A 21,645-nucleotide genomic window follows, 5' to 3' on the forward strand; every position below is an offset into this window, starting at 1 on the left:
AAATGCTCTTTCCGGTTGCTGGTAGTGGCATTTCTTTAGGTTTGCAGTAATACCGGCATACGAGATTGTTTATGAAAGCGGCAATATGACAACGGAGCGGAGGTGGTTCTGGTATCTTTGTCGTTTGGGATCTGTGACTGCGGTTAGTTGGTTAAAATGGTCTGAGGCAATAGTAGCATACAGGCATATCGTATTTGTCAGATTGCCATGTGACCTCATGACATTTCTCATCGGTAGAGCATCTCTACCAGATTCCTCAAAAGTCAAAGTTATACCCGAGGCAATTTTTTCTTTGGTTTTAAGGGATTAGACCCCATTTACCTGATCCTCTATGCCTTTAGTTTCTTAAAATTATAACTTTGTATTCATACTGTTGTCCTTCCTCAGGCTTGGCGTTCGGGTTTAACAGAAAACTCGCGTTTGGTAATTTGGGTTACAAAAATGACACATGAAACTTGACCAAAATTTTTGTACTCGACAATTCAGGCACCTGAAAGTTCGGGTTCGGTTAATCCTGAATCGCCTGAAATAAATCTCAGAGGAAGAAGAATGAGGACGTTTTGGTTGTCGCCTCGTGGAAGATGGCACTTTGCATTGCCGTCGTCTCGTTGGAGAGCTTATCCTCTCGCTACCTAGTTTGTAACGTGACTTTCCACCTCCAGTGGAAAGCGTCGGCCGCCTACCTTCGTAAATCATGACCCCTCTCTATTAGTATTCATGGTGTCGAAATCTTTAAAGCAAGATCAATCTTGGACACATTTGAAAACATTTTGGAATTCACAATTTAGAATTATAATGGAACTTCTTTGAAACTATAATGAAACTTCTATTAAAATAATTTATCATGTTTGACTTGTTTCATGTTAATGTGAGACATGGTTAGTATAAAAGAGGTTTCTTGAAAGTTTCATTTTGTCTATTCTTTGGCATCAGATATATTTAGAATGTGTTCCATCATGTTTCATAGAGTTTCACACATGTATAAAGTTCTATCATATTTTGACTGTATCTCTTTGAAATCCATTTAATACTAGCTGAAAACGCATTGACACACACTTGAGCACCGGAGTGAAAACTAGTAAAGCATATTTTGGAAAATCATAAAACATAATTAAACCAAATCATATGTAAGTTTAATTTAAAACTTATAGCTCATTGATAATCCCAATGAAATCGGTGATTTTTTAAAATGAAGTTACAACCACAATGGTGAAAAAGTATTGAAGTCACAATCACAACAGCGAAAATATTTTTGAAACCGAGATTAAATGTGTGTAAGGTAATAAAACCAAGATTTAAATGAGGAAACATATATCTTTTGAGACTAACTAAAAGTTAAATAGGACTGAAATCAAATAACATGAGTAGTATTATGCAAAATCTAGACAAGAATGAAGTTGATACCCTAAATGGAGTCACATGGGTGGGTCTAGAGCTAGAAAGAATACGAGGTGAATGAAGTGCAAGGGAATTTAATCCATCGGGTAGTATATATAACGATGCTTCAACTGGTGTCAAGCCCTGGTTGGCTAAGAGAACTCCGGTAGAATCTGGCTCTGCTAGAAAAGTATTTTGCACAACCATAATTTCAGTGCTATAATGGGACACAGGTCTTTCCCCAACCGCAACCCAATGGCCATCGTATTCCTCATGTGTTCGCTCTAAACCATTCCACCAGTTGCAACAAATCCAAAAGGATACATGAAAGGTACCACACAAACTAAGTCTTGTGGCACGACCGACTCCGCACCGTGGATTCCGTTCGAACAAAACCAGTGGTTGGTGACCTTGATGCATGGGCATAAACTGAAGTCAGGTGTGCATGAACGCTGCTACAGAGTCACTATCTAATGCGCCATAGCTAGATCCAAAAGTTAATAACTGATAACAACTAAGAAAAAGAAGTGAAAATTCGGGCAAAAGTGATACTATAACAAATACAAAATAATAAAACAAATAAAAAGCTAATGAAAAGCCCAAGAAAATGAGCGAAAAAATAAAGCCTAAAAGGGTCGTCCAACCGGTGAGTAATTTACTGAATTATCGCGCGCACAATGTGGGTCGGGTCTGCGGGTGCGATGTGCAAGGCCTGTGATGTACGTTGTGCGTATAAAACACATTAAAAAGATGAAAAAGTAACAAAGACTTCATGAAAAACCCTAAAATGTTAGCATATCGAGGGAAAACAAAAAGATACCATCGATCGACCAATTTTTGTTGTTGCTGTAACTTGATTGATCATGGAGTTTCTTCTTCCTTATCGCGTCGAGCCGCCCACCAACCCAGCCTAACCGATATCCCACACACCAGTGGTATACAGCGTTACTGCGTGTGCCTCCCCCCGCCCATCCGATGTGTTGTTGTCGCCCCGACCATCGCTCAATTCCCACCCGTATCCCCACCACTCATCTTCCCCGGAGCCAACAAACTACCTGTCACCTCTACCCTCGCTCTTGCCAATTTTCAAGTGACTTACAAATCACAAACACGAAAAAAGTAAAATCATGGTACTAGCCCAGCTCATCTGGATTTCTTTTTTGGGTGTGGCTTGGTCTCAATCGACTGAGACTTAACCAAGTCTCAGTCAAGTGATATAGTATAAGAAGGAAAAAGAAAAAAACTAAAGAGAGAATTTTTATACGAATCTCCATGCAAAATCTCAGTGGACTGAGACTGAGACTTGGCAAAACTGTTCTTATACGAATTTTTATACGAATTTTTATACAGAGACATAACGAAGTCTCGGTGGACTGAGACTTGGCAAAACTGTTCTTTCTTTCTTTTTGTTTCTTTGCCTTTTTTGTCAATTTTTTTAGTTTTCTTTGGCCATCGCGCACTATCTTTCACCTCAACGGTTTGGTCTCCTCTCTGTGCACCTTTGTCATGCATGCATGGATTTTATGTTGAAAAGGGAAAAACAACGGTTTGATGTGCGGGACCACATCCACCATGCATCCACCATGGGTCGAGTCGAGTCGAGTCGACCGCATCCACCATGCATGCATGGAGGAAGCACCAAGAGACGAGGAATGGAATCGCCGAGACCACATCCACCCCCCCAAAATAGGCCACCCTAGCTCGTCACCACTCACCACCACCACTGCTGTGCAGCGCAGCTAGCGGCCACCGCGGCGGTCTCACAGTCCCAACTTGATTTCCTCGCCGCTGGTCGCGGAGAGCGTTCCACTCCCGCGCAGCAGCCACGTCTTCCGTTGCATCGCATGCATGCGCCTCCCCCGACCCGATATATGCCACCCCACTCCACCCTCGACAGCTTCCACTTTTCACTCGCCGGAGCAGATCAACCGTCAGGTCAGGCTGGGTGACAGACACTCCCGCCCGCCTCCCTCCACTGCCCGTTGCATCGCCTGAACGAACACTGACGACCGGAGGCGGCCTGGGCGGGCCGCGCCTACGTGCCTGATCGGAGGCGGCCCGACGTGCGTCCGGCGTCCCCTCCGGCGCGCGCCAAGCGATCTCCACACGTACGCCGATCGATCCAGGCTCCCTCCGCACGTCGCCGATCATTAGCTTGCCCCTGCTGAGACTCAGGCGGAGGCGCCATGGATCTTCCGCGGAAGGGCAGCATCAAGTCGTACGGCGCGTCGCGCTCCGCGTCCTTCGACTTCGACCAGGACAAGGACCGCGGGCGCCGGGAGGTCGTCGTCAAGATCAACGACGACGTCTCCATCGCCGGCGTGTGCGCCAGCTCCTTCTCCCTCAAGGCGCCCGCCGGGCCGGACTATACCGCCGTCCCCGTGACCGGCTCGGGCGGGTCGAGCGCGCCGGCCTCGCCCACCGGCGCGGGGAGCCGCTTCGCCGAGTCGTTCAGCTTCAAGAACCGCCCGCCGCAGTCCCCCCCGTCGCCGGCGAGGGCCGAGGGGGAGTGCAGCGGCGACCCACCCGGCCGCCTCATCGACAACTTCCTGCGGAAGCAGGCCGCTGCCGGCGGTGACCAAGCGCTGGACCCCGAGCTGGAGATGGAGGAGATGCGGCGGCTCCTTAACGTCCCCTCCCCTTCCCGCGTCGCCTTCCAGCAGGATCCGCGCAAGCGCTTCTGCCCGTCGGGCTCCTCTTCCTCCTCGTCCGACGGCGGCGGCGCCAACGCCCGGAAGAAGGCCGCCGCCAAAGCGGGAGCAGGAGCCGACCAAGCCGAGGTGCTACGCTGCTCGTCGTCGTCCACTGGCAACGGTCTGCTGCCGCGCTGCAAGACGCGGTCCCGGCTAATGGACCCCCCACCGCCGTCGAGCGGGTCGACCACCGAGGGGGAGCAGCGCGACCGCAAGTCGTTCGTCATGCAGGGCGGCGCGCCGCCCAAGTCCGGGCAGCTCCGGTCGGGCCTCCTCAACAGGTCGGGCTTCCTCGGCAAGGCCGGCGGGCACGACGTGGAGGAGGACGACGACCCGTTCGTGGACGAGGACCTCGCCGCCGACTCCAAGCCCGACACGGTGGACTGCCTCATCATCCTGGAGTGGGTGGGCCTGGTGATCATCCTGGTGCTGCTGGTGTGCAGCGTCACCATCCCGACCCTGGCCACGAAGAAGTTCTCGGGGCTCCACCTCTGGAAGTGGGAGGTCCTCATCTGCGTGCTCATCTGCGGCCGCCTCATGTCCGGATGGCTCATCCGCATGGCCGTCTTCTTCGTGGAGCGCAACTTCCTGCTCCGGAAGAAGGTGCTCTACTTCGTGTACGGCGTGCGGCGCGCCGTGCGCAACGTGCTGTGGCTGGGCGTGGCGCTGGTGGCGTGGCACCTGCTGTTCGACAAGGACGCGCAGCGGGAGCAGGACACGCACACGCTGGTGCTGCCCTACGTCACCAAGGTGCTCTGCTGCCTGCTGGTGGCCACCGCCATCCGGCTGGTGAAGACGCTGCTGCTCAAGGTGCTCGCCTCCTCCTTCCACGTCTCCACCTTCTTCGACCGGATCCAGGACGCGCTCTTCAACCAGTACGTCATCGAGACGCTCTCCGGCCCGCCCTTGGTCGACGAGAACCGCATGCTCGCGGAGGTGCAGCGCCTGCAGAGCGCCGGGGCCAACATCCCCAGCGATCTCCAGGCGGCGGCCATGCCCAGCAAGGCCGCCGCCGCCCCGGCGCAGCCCAAGGGCGCGCGGCTCACGGCGGCGGCGTCCCGGAGAGGGGCCAGCAAGCAGCTGCAGAGGCAGAAGAGCGATCGGCACCTGGAAGAGAGCTCCATCTCCATCGACCAGCTCCACAGGCTGAGCCAGAAGAACATCTCCGCGTGGAGCATGAAGAGGCTGATGAAGATCGTCCGCTACGGCGCGCTGACCACCATGGACGAGCAGATCAAGCACGCCACGGGGCCGGACCAGGAGGACGAGCTGGCCACGCAGATACACAGCGAGTACGAGGCCAAGGTCGCCGCCAAGAGGATCTTCCAGAACGTCGCCAAGCCTGGATCCAAGTCAGTAGCATTCCATTCCGCCATTGCCGATCCTTGCTTGCAACAGCTCTTGCCAAGATCGGCACTGATCCAGCTGTGAATTCATGGCGCAGGCACATATACCTGTCGGACCTGATGCGCTTCATGAGGCAGGAGGAGGCCCTGAAGGCCATGGACCTCTTCGAGGGGGCGCAGGAGCAGAACAGGGTGAGCAAGAGGTCGCTCAAGAACTGGGTGGTGAACGCGTTCCGGGAGCGCAAGGCGCTCGCCCTCACGCTCAACGACACCAAGACGGCCGTCAACAAGCTCCACCACATGGCCAACGTCGTCGTGGCGCTCATCGTGTTCGCGCTCTGGCTCCTCATCCTCGGCTTCGCCACCACCAAGACCTTCGTCTTCCTCAGTTCGCAGCTCCTCGTCGCCGCCTTCATCTTCGGCAACACCCTCAAGACCATCTTCGAGGCCATCATCTTCCTCTTCGTCATGCACCCCTTCGACGTCGGCGATCGGTGCGAGGTCGACGGGATGCAGGTTAAAATCCTTCCTGTTGATTCTACCTGATCTGCCCTGCATCCAAGGGTTGCACTGATTGACGTGGCTCCAGACTGTTGGGAATTTCAGGTGGTCGTAGAGGAGATGAACATCATGACCACCATCTTCCTACGGTACGACAACCTCAAGGTCTACTACCCCAACAGCAAGCTCGCCACCCTGCCCATCATGAACTACTACAGGAGCCCCGACATGGGAGACGCCGTCGACTTCTCTGTCAACGTCGCCACGCCGCCGGAGAAACTGGCCCTCATGAAGGAGAGGCTGATGCAGTACGTGCCCTTGCTCCTTGCTCAACAGAATTTTGCTGCCAAAACTCACTTTGTCATGAGCAATATTAAGCCCATGTTATTTCGAATTTCAGCTACCTTGACAACAAGAAAGAGCACTGGTACCCTGGCTCCATGGTTGTGCTCCGCGACATCGATGACACCAACAGGCTGAAAATATCCATCTGGTGCCGGCACACCATCAACTTCCAGGACATGGGGATGAGGTTCGACAGGAGGGAGCTTATTCTCCAAGAGATGATGAAGATCTTGAGAGATCTCGACATCGAGTACCGGATGCTGCCGCTCGACATAAATGTTCGCAATGCGCCTCCCATCAATTCCACTAGGATGCCCACGACATGGGCGTTGAATTTTTGAAATTCGCTATGAACACTTCGATAGTTAGATTGTGGAGTAAAGTTGCTATGTAGTAGTTATTTAGTAGATTCAACTTTGAGCTACATGTTTGTTGCACTGTGATAGTTTGAACTATATTTGTATTTTTATGAGATGTTAAACCAGATTTACACAGAATTAGAATCAGCTCCAATTCTTACTCTAATACAAAAAGATTGGACAGACATGTTAACTAACGTGGCACCGAGTAAGGCGTAGATCATCCAACATGTGAGCCTCTTCCCGGTTCCCTCTATTTCTCTAGCTCACTAAACATGGATATATTTTTCCCGAGAATGGGACCTTTATTGACTCAAAATGTCGCATCGAGGCAAAACAACCGCATAGAGTTCACAACCAACCTTTGCATACATATAACAAGATATACACATACCAAAATATCATGCTTCACACACTCTAAAAGCAAATCGACATGATTCAGGGAAAGGAAGAAAACATAAGGTACTAGAGCACTGATCTAAAGAGTACTAAACCAACATCCATATATGAGGGTAAAAATATCCTTGGCTGCCCGCCCTAGCTGGGTACATGCCGCTAAAAGAAGCTCCTTGTGCTCCGGCCGCTGAAGCAAAGACCACTGAAAGTGCATGTAGTCCCCATGTGTGGTTTTGGTAATTAATGATAATCACTACGGACTAATGTTTCATTGAGATGTATTTGAAGGAAAATTCCATAGCAATGCATGAAGAATATTGGATGGATTGATGAAACCCGTCAAGATAAAGATATGCATTGAGTGTTGGTAATGAATAGCAATTCCTATGGAACAACCGTTGCATTGAGATATATTCCATATGTGATGCATGATGAAGATTGGATGGATTAGGAATGAATGTAATTAACTCCAAGATATGCATCAAGATCATTGAGTTCTAGTGATGAATATATTATGATCAAGAAAAGCAAATAAATGAACTCCGAGGCATCAAGATTAAGTTCTATGATTGAATCTACTATAATCAGTATGAAGTCCATGTGATGTACAAGATGTGATTAAGATTCTGTTTCCATCTTGAGCCAAGTGTGAGCGTCAACATCAAGCTCAAGTGGAATGCTAAAGGCAAAGGTATACACCAAGATATACATTTGATGGGAGATCAAATTATAGGATTGATAGTTGTACTATTAAGTGGTTGTTCACGTCGTGCATAGATTGCTCAAACATTTGCATGTACCGGTCCTCCTTTTAGGATGATCTTGGGTGGTTCTCTATGCGAGGACCTTGGGATTGCCAATAGCTTCAAAACGACCCCGATATCATCAAGATCGGAGTTCGTATGAGAAAGTCATGTAAGTTTTCATGTTGTTGTCCTCTCTGTTTTGTGCAGATCGGAATTTATTCCGGCACTTCCAGGATAGGTTCAAGGGCACACGTAATCCAGAACATGTTCTGGATGGGTTTCAGAGCTGTCTGTAGCTTCTGTTTTAGCCCGGAAATTAGCCTAGAATCCTGTTTTTGATTCCGTGGTAGTCCGAAAGTTGGTTTGGAACTTCATGGAGAGGTACCTAGGCAGCCTAGAGGCCCCAACATGCAGATTTGGCTGACCCCTATTTAAGAGGCATTTCCCCCCAAGGGGGAGGTAGCTTTTAGATTTGAGATTTTCCCATTTATTTGAGCTCTCTCCTCCTTACCCAAGTCTCAAAACTCCAATCCATTTCGGGGAAAACTATTTCATGGATCTAAGAGTCATTTGTTGACCTCCTCCATTGTTCCTCTTATCTCCCATCTCTCCATAGCATTAGTTGGTTTGGGTTAGATTTGAGAGAGAATGATCTGAGCACTCTTGTGTTCTTGCTTTGCATTCGTTGCATCGGTTTGAGTCTCCGCCTCGATTTGCTCGAGTGAGAGTATGTGATCTTATTACCCTTTGAAACCATCGCTTTCTAGAAGATTTCATGGTTGTTGCCTCGGTGAGCTCATCGTGGATATTGTAACAAGTAATAAGTAGATAACGTATTATACTTTTTTGAAATAAATAAAATATGAAATTAAGAGCCCAAGTAAGTGAGATTTTGGAGGATTTCTTAAGGAGGAAATGTGATAAATTTATAGGTTAACTGGTAGTATCTCTCATAAACTTGGTGAAACATAATAAAAAACACAGTGGCACTACCATTAACTTACATATACTATTTGATAATAATTTTGCCACATCCCATGATCTTCTTTACATAGATGACCCTTTCACCAATGATGAGATTGAACAGGTTATAAAGGATATCCCATGTGACAGAGCACCCGGCCAGATGGTTTCAATGGCCTATTATTGAAGAAAAATGGGCACGTCCTCAAGGAATATTTTTTCAACATGATTCGTGATTTTTATTTCGGTAATACAACCCTCCAGAATATCATCACTTTTGTATATCACCCTAATCCCAAAGAAGCAGAGCCCTGAGAATTTGAATGATTTTATACCCATATATCTAGTTAGCATGCCACTGAAATTCTTCACAAAAATCATGACCAACAGATTTTAGAACGAAATCATCCCAATCCTCCACCAAAACCAATATGGTTTTGTTAAGGGCAAGACTATACAAGGCTTCTTGAGATGTGTTTTTAATACCTCCATATCCATCACGAATCCAATAAAACCATTATCATTCTTGAACTGGATTTTGAGAAAGCATTTAACAAAGGTTAATATAATTACATCATTGACATGCTGAAAGCTAAAGGATTTGATCCAAATGGATTCAATGGATCAAACACATTCTTTATTCTGTTTCCACTTAAGTTATGCTTAGTGGTGTTAGTGGTAAAACTATTAAATGCAAAAGAGGAGTGAGGCAAGGTGACCAACTATCCCCACTACTCTTTGTTCTAGTTGCTGATCTACTATAATCTATTATAAATGATGCTTGGCATAGAGGAGAAATTAATCTACCAATTTGGAATGATTTTGGCTAGGATTATCCCATTATAAAATATGCAGATGAAAATCTTATGATCATGTTGGCTGACAAATACTCAACTAATCAGACTGAAAGATATCCTTGATAAATTCAGCACATCCACTGGACTCAGAGTCAAGTACATCAAATCCACCATGGTTCCTATTAATGTTCATACTCCAACCATTGAGAAACTTGCAAAACCGAAAGTTCGCCATTCACTTACCTTGGATTTATGGACTACTAGACTATCAGTGCAAGATTTGATGCCCATGATTGCTAAGATTGATAGAAGGCTTGATGGTATATCCACCTTATCATATTATGGCATATTTACTTATGTGTTCCATCCCCTCCATGACTATGTATGCAATGTGCACATTTAAGCAATGCTATTCAACATGTTGAGAAGTCATAGAAAAAAAATCTTATGGTATGGAAAGGACATTCACAAAAATGTAAATATCTAGCCAACTAGGATGACATTAGTAGGCCAAAAGATCAGGGTGGTCTTGGTGTTCTAAATCGGGGAGCCCAAACACTGCCATCTTAATGAAGAACCTTCATAAATTTTACAACCATGACAACATCACATGGGTTAACTTACTTTGGAATGCATACTATTCAAAAAATATTATCCCACATGCATCATCATTTTGGTGGACTGTCTGCTTAGGATCAAGTGACATATATGTGCTGGAAAAACCATTGTGTCGTGGAAAGACATATGGAATGGAAATATTATGCAAAGCAAATATCCAGAACTTCCTTTTGACAAGGTTGTTTACATCTCCATATTTCAGGCAATTAATGCAGCCCTGATACGTCCGTCGTATCTATAATTTTTGATTGTTTCATGCCATTATTTTACAACTTTCACATACTTTTGACAACAATTTATATGATTTTCTTGGACTAGCATATTGACCGAGCGTCCAGTGCCAGTTCCTGTTTGTTGCATGTTTTTTTCTTCCATATCAAACAAAGTCCAAACACGATAAAATTTTATGGAGATTTTTTGGAATATACGTGATTATTGGGAAAAATAATTAGCGTAAGGCGTGGCCCACAGGCCCCATGAGCTCACAGGGCGCGCCCCTGCACTTTTGGCCACCTTGAAGGTCGGTTGGGGGTGTCCTTCTGCCACAAGAAGCTAATATCCGGATAAAAATCCCCTCAAAATTTCAGCCGAATCGGAGTTACGGATCTCCAGGAATATAGGAAATGGTTTTCGACCAGAAAACAGGAACGCGAAACAGAAACACACACACACACACACACACACACACACACACACACACACACACACACACACACACAGAGAGAGAGAGAGAGATCCAATCTCGGAGGGGCTCCTTCTCTCCGGGAGCCATGGAGGCCAAGGACCAGAGGGGAAACCCTCCTCCCATCTAGGGGGAGGCCAAGGAAGAAGAAGAAGGAGGGGGATCTCTCCCCCTCTCTCCCGGTGGCGTCAGAACGCCGCAGGGCCAATCATCGTGTGACGGCGATCTACTCCAACAACTTTGTCATCTTCATCAACACCTCCATCACCTTCCCTCATCTATATTCAGCGGTCCACTCTCCCGCAACCTGCTATACCTCCTACTTGAACATGGTGCTTTATGATTCATATTATTATCCAATGATGTGTTGCCATCCTATAATGTTTGAGTGGATTTTTGTTGTCCTATGGGTAATCATATGAGCGCGCGCGTGGATCACAACATAGTGTTAGTTATATGTTGATAGGACTATGCATTGGAGGGAAAGAGTGACAGAAGCTTCTTCCTACCATAGAAATTGATTCATACGGGATTGAAGGGGGGCTAATATATCTTAATGCTATGGTTGGGTTTTACCTTAATGAACTTTAGTAGTTGTGGATGCTTGGTAATAGTTCCAATCATAAGTGCATAGAATTCCAAGTAAGGGATGACATGCTAGCAGTGGCCACTCCCACATAAAAACTTGCTATCTGTCTAGTAACTTAGCCAATTTTTAGAGACAATTTCGTAAATCCTACCACCACTTTTCCACACTCGTTATACTAAACTAATTGTTCTTTTAGTAAAACAACACCGTGAAGGAAATATGCCCTAGAGGCCATAATAAAGTTGTTATTTTATATTTCCTTATATTATGATAAATGTTTATTATTCATGCTAGAATTGTATTAACCGGAAACTTGATACATGTGTGGGTACATGGACAAAACACAGTGTCCCTAGTAAGCCTCTACTAGACTAGCTCATTAATCAAAGATGGTTAAGTTTCCTAACCATAGACATGTGTTGTCATTTGATGAACGGGATCACATCATTGGGAGAATGATGTGATGGACAAGACCCATCCGTTAGCTTAGCATAATGATCGTTAAGTTTTATTTGCTATTGCTTTCTTCATTACTTATACATATTCCTTTGACTATGAAATTATTCAACTCCCGAATACCGGAGGAATACCTTGTGTGCTATCAAATGTCACAACGTAATTGGGTGATTATAAAGATGCTCTACAGGTATCTCCGAAGGTTTTTGTTGGGTTGGCATAGATCGAGATTAGGTTTTGTCACTCCGAGTATCGGAGAGGTATCTCTAGGCCCTCTCGGTAATGCACATCATAATAAGCCTTACAAGCAACGTGACTAATGAGTTAGTTGCAGGATGATGCATTACGGAACGAGTAAAGAGACTTGCCGGTAACAATATTGAACTAGGTATGAAGATACTGACGATCGAATCTCGGGCAAGTAACATACCAATGACAAATGGAATAACGTATGCTATCATAACGGTTTGACCGATAAAGATCTTCGTAGAATATGTAGGAGCCAATATAAGCATCCGGGTTCCGCTATTGGTTATTGACCGGAGATGTGTCTCTCTCGGTCATGTCTACATAGTTCTCGAACCCGTAGGGTCCGCACGCTTAACGTTCGATGACGATTTGTATTATGAGTTATGTGATTGATGACCGAAGTTTGTTCGGAGTCCCAGATGAGATCACGGACATGACGAAGAGTCTCGAAATGGTCGAGAGGTAAAGATGATATATTGGAAGGTTATATACGGATGTCGGAATGGTTCCGATAAGGTTCGGGGATTTTTCGGAGTACCAGGTGGCTATCGGAACCCCCCGAGAAAGTTATTGGGCCTAATGGGCCACAGTGGAGGAGAGGAGGCAAGCCACAGGAGATGGGGCGCGCCCCCGTTGCCCCAATCCGAATTGGACAAGGGGAGGGGGCGCGGCCCCCCTCTTTCCTTCTCCCTCTATCTCCCTTCCCCTTTCCCCCTCTCCGTTGGAAGGAAAGGGGGGGGGGGCGAATCCTACTAGGTTTGGAGTCCTAGTAGGACTCCCCCCTTGGCGCGCATCCCCCTTGGCCGGCCTCCTCCTCCCCCTCCTTTATATACGTGGGCAAGGGGGCACCCCAAAGCACAACACACAATCTCTTAGCCGTGTGCGGTGCCCCCCTCCACAGTTTAACACCTCGGTCATATCATCGTAGTGCTTAGGCGAAGCCCTGCGCCGGTAACGTCATGATCACCGTCGCCACGCCGTCGTGCTGACAGAACTCTCCCTCGTCCTCAACTAGATCAAGAGCTCGAGGCACGTCATCGTGTTGAACGTGTGCTAAACACGGAGGTGCCGTACGTTCGGTACTTGGATCGGTTGGATCGTGAAGACGTTCGACTACATCAACCGCGTTACTAAACGCTTGCACTTTCGGTCTACGAGGGTACGTGGACACACTCTCCCCGATGCATATCCTAGATAGATCTTGCGTGATCGTAGGAATTTTTTTGAATTACTACGTTCCCCAACAGTGGCATCCGAGCCAGGTCTATGCGTAGAAGATATATGCACGAGTAGAACACAATGAGTTGTGGGCGATAATAGTCATACTGCTTACCACCAAAGTCTTACTTTGATTCGGCGGTATTGTTGGATGAAGCAGCCCGAACTGACATTACATGACCGCGTTCATGAGACTGGTTCTACCGACGTGCTTCACACATAGGTGGTTAGCGGGTGTCTGTTTCTCCAACTTTAGTTGAATTGAGTTTGACTACGGCCGGTCCTTGTTGAAGGTTAAAACAGCACACTTGACAAAAAATCGTTGTTGTTTTGATGCATAGGTAAGAACGGTTCTTGCTCAAGCCCGTAGCAGCCACGTAAAACTTGCATCAACAAAGTAGAGGACGTCTAACTTGATATGTTCAAGACGTGATGAGATATAAATTGTTGTATGAGATGATCATGTTTTGTAAAAGTTGTCGGCAACTAGCAGGAGCCTTATGGTTGTCGCTTTATTGTATGAAATGCAATCTCCATGTAATCGCTTTACTTTATCACTAAGCGGTAGCGATAGTCATAGAAGCAATAGTTGGCGAGACGACAACGATGCTATGATGGAGATCAAGGTGTCAAGCCGGTGATGATGGAGATCATGACGGTGCTTTGGAGATGGAGATCAAAGGCACAAGATGATGATGGCCATACCATGTCACATATTTTGATTGCATATGATGTTTATCCTTCATGCATATTATTTTGCTTAGTACGGCGGTAGCATTATAAGATGATCTCTCACTAAATTTCAAGGTATAAGTGTTCTCCCTGAGTATGCACCGTTGCTACAGTTCGTCGTGCCGAGATACCACATGATGACCGTGTGTGATAAGCTCTATGTTCACATACAACGGGTGCAAGCCAGTTTTGCACGTGCAGAATACTCGGGTTAAACTTGACGAGCCTAGCATATGCAGATATGCCCTGGGAACACTGAGACCGAAAGGTCGAACGTGAATCATATAGTAGATATGATCAACATAGAGATGTTCACCATTGAAAACTACTCCATCTCACGTGATGATCAAACATGGTTTAGTTGATATGGATCACGTGATTATTTAGTTGACTGGAGGGATGTCTATCTAAGTGGGAGTTCTTAAGTAATATGATTAATTGAACTTAATTTATCATGAACTTAGTCCTGATAGTATTTGCATATCTATGTTGTAGATCAATAGCTCGCGTTCAGCTCCCTATTTTATTTTTGATATGTTCCTAGAGAAAACTAAGTTGAAAGATGATAGTAGCAATGATGCGGACTGGGTCCGTGATCTGAGGATTATCCTCATTTCTGCACAAAAGAATTATGTCCTTAATGCACCGCTAGGTGACAGACCTATTGCAGCAGCAGATGCCAACGTTATGAACGTTTGATAAGCTCGGTATGATGACTACTTGATAATTTAGTGCACCATGCTTTACGGTTTAGAACCGGGACTTCAAAAAACTTTTTTAACGCCACAGAGCATATGAGTGAAGGAAACATGCCCTAGAGGCAAGAATAAAGTTGTTATTTATATTTCCTTATATCATGATAAATGTTTATTATTCATGTTAGAATTGTATTAACCGGAAACTTAGTACATGTGTGAATACATAGACAAACAGAGTGTCCCTAGTAGGCCTCTACTTGACTAGCTCGTTAATCAAAGATGGTTAAGTTTCCTAGCCATAGACATGTGTTGTCATTTGATGAATGGGATCACATCATTAGAGAATGATGTGATGGACAAGACCCATCCGTTAGCTTAGCATAATGATCGTTTAGTTTTATTGCTATTGCTTTCTTCATGACTTATACATGTTCCTCAGACTATGAGATTATGCAACTCCCGAATACCGGCGGAACACCTTGTGTGCTATCAAACGTCAAAACGTAACTGGGTGATTATAAAGATACTCTACAGTTGTCTCCGATGGTGTTTGTTGAGTTGGCATAGATCGAGATTAGGATTTGTCACTCCGTGTATCGGAGAGGTATCTCTGGGCCCTCTCGGTAATGCACATCACTATGAGCCTTGCAAGCAATGTGACTAATGAGTTAGTCACGGGATGATGCATTATGGAGCGAGTAAAGAGACTTGCCGGTAACGAGATTGAACTAGGTATGATGATACCGACGATCAAATCTCGGGCAAGTAACATACCAATGACAAAGGGAACAACGTATGTTGTTATGCGGTTTGACCGATAAAGATCTTCGTAGAATATGTAGGAGCCAATATGAGCATCCAGGTTCCGCTATTGGTGATTGACCGGAGATGTGTCTTGGTCATGTCTACATAGTTCTCGAACCCATAGGGTACGCACGCTTAACGTTCGATGACGATTTGTATTATGAGTTATGTGATTTGATGAACCGAAGTTTGTTCGGAGTCTCGGATGAGATCACGGACATGGCGAGGAGTCTCGAAATGGTCGAGAGGTAAGGATTCATATATTGGAAGGTTGCATTGGGACATCAGAATGGTTCCGAGTGGTTCGGGCATTTTTCCGAAGTACCGGGAGGTTACCGGAACCCCCCGGGAGAAGTTATGGGCCTTATGGGCCATTAGAGGGAAGCACTGTTGGGAATCGTAGCATAATTTTAAAATTTTCCTACGCTCACCAAGATCCATCTATGGAGTATACTAGCAACAAGGGGAAAGGAGTGCATCTACATACCCTTGTAGATCGCGAGCGGAAGCGTTCCAATGAACGTGGATGACGGAGTCGTACTCGCCGTGATTCAAATCAGCGATGACCGAGTGCCGAACGGACGGCACCTCTGCGTTCAACACACGTACAGTGCAGCAACGTCTCCTCCTTCTTGATCTAGCAAGGGGAAGGAGAGGTTGATGGAGATCCAGCAGCACGACGGCGTGGTGGTGGATGTAGCGGGTCTCGGCAGGGCTTCGCCGAGCTTCTGCGAGAGGGAGAGGTGTAGCAGGGGAGGAGGGAGGCGCCCAAGGCTGTTATACTACCGCCCTCCCTCCCCCCTTTATATAGGCCCCCTGGGAGGGGGGGGGGCGCCGGCCAGAATCCCATCAAGGGAGGGGGCGGCGGCCAAGGGGGGAGACTTGCCCCCCAAGGCAAGTGGGGCGCCCCCCACCCTAGGGTTTCCAACCCTAGGCGCAGGGGGGAGGCCCATGGGGGGGCGCCCAGCCCACTAGGGACTGGTTCCCTTCCCACTTCAGCCCACGGGGCCCTCCGGGATAGGTGGCCCCACCCGGTGGACCCCCGGGACCCTTCCGGTGGTCCCGGTACAATACCAGTAACCCCCGAAACTTTCCCGGTGGCCGAAACTTGACTTCCTATATATAATTCTTCACCTCCGGACCATTCCGGAACTCCTCGTGACGTACGGGATCTCATCTGGGACTCCGAACAACTTTCGGGTTTCCGCATACACATATCTCTACAACCCTAGCGTCACCGAACCTTAAGTGTGTAGACCCTACGGGTTCGGGAGACATGCAGACATGACCGAGACGCCTCTCCGGTCAATAACCAACAGCGGGATCTGGATACCCATGTTGGCTCCCACATGTTCCACGATGATCTCATCGGATGAACCACGATGTCGAGGATTCAATCAATCCCGTATACAATTCCCTTTGTCAATCGGTATGTTACTTGCCCGAGATTCGATCGTCGGTATCCCAATACCTTGTTCAATCTCGTTACCGGCAAGTCTCTTTACTCGTACCGTAATGCATGATCCCGTGACCAACGCCTTAGTCACATTGAGCTCATTATGATGATGCATCACCGAGTGGGCCCAGAGATACCTCTCCATCACACGGAGTGACAAATCCCAGTCTCGATCCGTGCCAACCCAACAGACACTTTCAGAGATACCCGTAGTGTACCTTTATAGTCACCCAGTTACGTTGTGACGTTTGGTGCACCCAAAGCACTCCTACGGTATCTGGGAGTTGCACGATCTCATGGTCTAAGGAAAAGATACTTGACATTGGAAAAGCTCTAGCAAACGAAACTACACGATCTTTTATGCTATGCTTAGGATTGGGTCTTGTCCATCACATCATTCTCCTAATGATGTGATCCCGTTATCAATGACATCCAATGTCCATAGTCAGGAAACCATGACTATCTGTTGATCAACGAGCTAGTCAACTAGAGGCTTACTAGGGACACGTTGCGGTCTATGTATTCACACATGTATTACGATTTCCGGATAATACAATTATAGCATGAACAATAGACAATTACCATGAACAAAGAAATATAATAATAACCATTTATTATTGCCTCTAGGGCATATTTCCAACAAGCACACCAGCCCACAAGGGGCTGGTGCCCCCCCCTTGGGCAGGAGGCCGATTAGGACTAGGATAAGGGGGCCCCCTTTCCTTCTTCTTCCCTCTTCCCCCTTTCCTACTCCGTGTGGGAGGTGGAATCCTAGTAGGACTCCACACCTTGGCGCACCCCCTAGGGCCGGCTGCCTCTCCCTCTCCCTCCTTTATATATGGAGGCAGGGGGCACCCCAAACACAGAAGTTGATCTTTTAGCCGTGTGCGGTGCCCCCCTCCACAGTTACACACCTCGGTCATATCGTCGTAGTGCTTAGACAAAGCCCTGCGCCGGCAACTTTATCATCACCATCACCACGCCATCGTGCTGACGGAACTCTCCCTCGGCCTCAACTGGATCAAGAGTTTGAGGGACGTCATCGAGCTGAACGTGTGCTGATCGCAGAGGTGCTGTACGTTTGGTACTTGGATCGGTTGGATCGCGAAGACATTCGAGTACATCAACCGCGTTACTAAACGCTTCCGCTTTCAGTCTACGAGGGTACGTAGACACACTCTCCCCGCTCGTTTCTATGCTTCTCGTAGATAGATCTTGCGTGATCGTAGGTAATTTTTTTGAAATACTACGTTCCCCAATAGTGGCATCCGAGCCAGGTCTATGCGTAGATGTTATATGCACGAGTAGAACACAAAGAGTTGTTGGCGATAATAGTCATACTGCTTACCAGCAAGTCATACTTTGATTCGGCGGTATTGTTGGATGAAGCGTCCCAGACCGACATTACATGACCGCGTTCGTGAGACTGGTTCTACCGCCGTGCTTCGCACACAGGTGGCTAGTGGGTGTCTGTTTCTCCAACTTTAGTTGAATCGAGTCTGACTATGCCCGGTCCTTGTTGAAGGTTAAAACAACACACTTGACAAAAAATCGTTGTGGTTTTGATGCGTAGGTAAGAACGGTTCTTGCTAAAGCCCATAGCAGCCACGTAAAACTTGCAACAACAAAGTAGAGGACGTCTAACTTGTTTTTGCAGGGCTTGCTGATATGGTCAAGACGTGATGATATATAAATTGTTGTATGAGATGATCATGTTTTGTAACAGTTATCGGCAACTGGCAGGAGCCATATGGTTGTCGCTTTATTGTATGAAATGCAATCGCCATGTAATTGCTTTACTTTATCACTAAGCGGTAGCGATAGTCGTAGAAGCAATAGTTGGCGAGATGACAACGATGCTTCGATGGTGATCAAGGTGTCAAGCCGGTGACGATGGTGATCATGACGGTGCTTTGGAGATGGAGATCAAAGGCACAAGATGATGATGGCCATATCATATCACTTATTTTGATTGCATGTGATGTTTATCCTTTATGCATCTTATTTTGCTTAGTACGGCGGTAGCATTATAAGATGATCCCTCACCAAATTTCAAGGTATAAGTGTTCTCCCTGAGTATGCACCGTTTCTACAGTTCGTCGTGCCTAGACACCATGTGATGATCGGGTGTGATAAGTTCTACGTTCACATACAACGGGTGCAAGCCAGTTTTGCACATGCAGAATACTCAGGTTAAACTTGACCAGCCTAGCATATGCAGATATGGCCTCGGAACACTGAGACCGAAAGGTCGAGCGTGAATCATATAGTAGATATGATCAACATAGTGATGTTCACCATTGAAAACTACTCCATCTCACGTGATGATCGGACATGGTTTAGTTGATATGGATCACGTGATCATTTAGATGACTAGAGGGATGTCTATCTAAGTGGGAGTTCTTAAGTAATATGATTAATTGAACTTTAATTTATCATGAACTTAGTCCTGATAGTTTTTGCATATCTATGTTGTTGATCAATAGCTCGCGTATAGCTCCCCTGTTTTATTTTTGATATGTTCCTAGAGAAAAATAAGTTGAAAGATGATAGTAGCAATGATGCGGACTGGGTCCGTGATCTGAGGGTTATCCTCATTGCTGCACAGAAGAATTATGTCCTTGATGCACCGCTAGGTGACGGACCTATTGCAGGAGCTGATGCAGAGGTTATGAACGTTTTGCAAGCTTGGTATGATGACTACTTGATAGTTTAGTGCACCATGCTTTACGACTTAGAAACGGGACTTCAAAAACGTTTTGAACGCCACGGAGCATATAAGATGTTCCAAGAGTTGAAATTGGTATTTCAGATTCATGCCCGAGTCGAGAGGTATGAGACCTCTGACAAGTACTTTGCCTACAAGATGGAGGAGAATAGCTCAACCAGTGAGCATGTGCTCAGAATGTCTGAGTACTACAATCGCTTGAATCAAGTGGGAGTTAGTCTTCCAGATAAGATAGTGATTGACAGAGTTCTCTAGTCACTATCACCAAGTTACTGGAACTTCCTGATGAACTATAATATGCAAGGGATGACGGAAACAATTCCCGAGCTCTTCGTGATGCTGAAATCGGCGAAGGTAGAAATCAAGAAAATCATCAAATGTTGATGGTTGACAAGACCGCTAGTTTCAAGTAAAAGGGCAAGGGAAAGAAAGGGAACTTCAAGAAGAATGGCAAGCAAGTTGCCACTCCCATGAAGAAGCCCAAAGCTAGACCCAAGCCTGAAACTGAGTACTTCTACTGCAAAGGAAATGGTCACTGGAAGCGGAACTGCCCCAAATACTTGGCGGATAAGAAGGATGGCAAAGTGAACAAAAGTATATATGATATACATGTTAATTGATGTGTACTTTACTAGTGTTCATAGTAGCCCCTGGGTATTTGATACTGGTTCAGTTGCTATGATTAGTAACTCGAAACAGGAGTTACAAAATGAACAAAGACTAGTTGAGGGCGAGGTGACGATGTGTGTTGGAAATGATTCCAAAGGTTGATAAGATCACCATCGCACACTCCCTTTACCTTCGGGATTAGTGGTGAACCTAAAATAAATGTTATTTGGTGTTTGCGTTGAGCATAATATGATTGGATCATGTTTATTGCAATACGGTTATTCATTTAAGTCAAAGAATAATTGTTATTCTGTTTACATGAATAAAACCTTCTGTGGTCATACACCCAAGGTGAATGGTTTATTCAATCTCGATCGTAGTGATACCCATATTCATGATATTGATGCCAAAAGATGCAAAGTTGATAATGATAGTGCAACATACTAGTGGCACTGCTGTTTAGGTCATATTGGTGTAAAGCGCATGAAGAAACTCCATGCGGATGGACTTTTGGAATCACTTGGTTATGAATCATTTGATGCTTGCGAACCATGCCTCATGGGCAAGATGACTAAGACTCCGTTCTCCGGAACAATGGAGCGAGCAACAGACTTATTGGAAATAATACATACTGATGTATGCGGTCCAATGAGTGTTGAGGCTCGCGGCGGGTATCGTTATTTTCTGACCTTCACAGATGATTTGAGCAGATATGGCTATATCTACTTAATGAAACATAAATCTAAATCATTTGAAAAGTTCAAAGAATTTCAGAGTGAAGTTGAGAATCATCGTAACAAGAAAATAAAGTTTCTACGATCTGATCACGGAGGCGAATATTTGAGTTACGAGTTTGGCCTTCATTTGAAACAATGTGGAATAGTTTCGCAACTCACGCCACCTGGAACACCACAACGTAATGGTGTGTCCGAACGTTGTAACTGTACTTTATTAGATATGGTGCGATCTATGATGTCTCTTACCGATTTACCACTATCATTTTGGGGTTATGCATTAGAGACAGCTGCATTCACGTTAAATAGGGCACAGTCTAAAAATCCGTTGAGACGACACCGTATGAACTGTGGTTTAGCAAGAAACCTAAGATGTCGTTTCTTAAAGTTTGGGGTTGCGATGCTTATGTGAAAAAGTTTCAACCTGATAAGCTCAAACCCAAATCGGAGAAGTGCGTCTTTATAGGATACCCAAAAGAAACTGTTGGGTACACCATCTATCACAGATCCGAAGCCAAGATCTTTGTTGCGAAGAGTGGATCCTTTCTA

General features: G+C 46.1%; 1 protein-coding gene across 1 annotated transcript; it reads left to right on the forward strand.

The window, feature by feature from the left end:
• Positions 1 to 3,563: 3,563 nt before the first annotated feature.
• On the forward strand, positions 3,564 to 6,603 carry LOC109786088 (mechanosensitive ion channel protein 5-like). The gene is made up of 4 exons (XM_020344667.1): positions 3,564 to 5,422; positions 5,515 to 5,932; positions 6,023 to 6,225; positions 6,318 to 6,603. Exons 1-4 carry the CDS (start codon positions 3,564 to 3,566, stop codon positions 6,601 to 6,603), a joined length of 2,766 nt encoding a protein of 921 aa, XP_020200256.1.
• Positions 6,604 to 21,645: the final 15,042 nt, after the last annotated feature.

Source organism: Aegilops tauschii, chromosome 5 (assembly GCF_002575655.3).
Source record: "Aegilops tauschii subsp. strangulata cultivar AL8/78 chromosome 5, Aet v6.0, whole genome shotgun sequence".
Classification (NCBI taxonomy): domain Eukaryota; kingdom Viridiplantae; phylum Streptophyta; class Magnoliopsida; order Poales; family Poaceae; genus Aegilops; species Aegilops tauschii.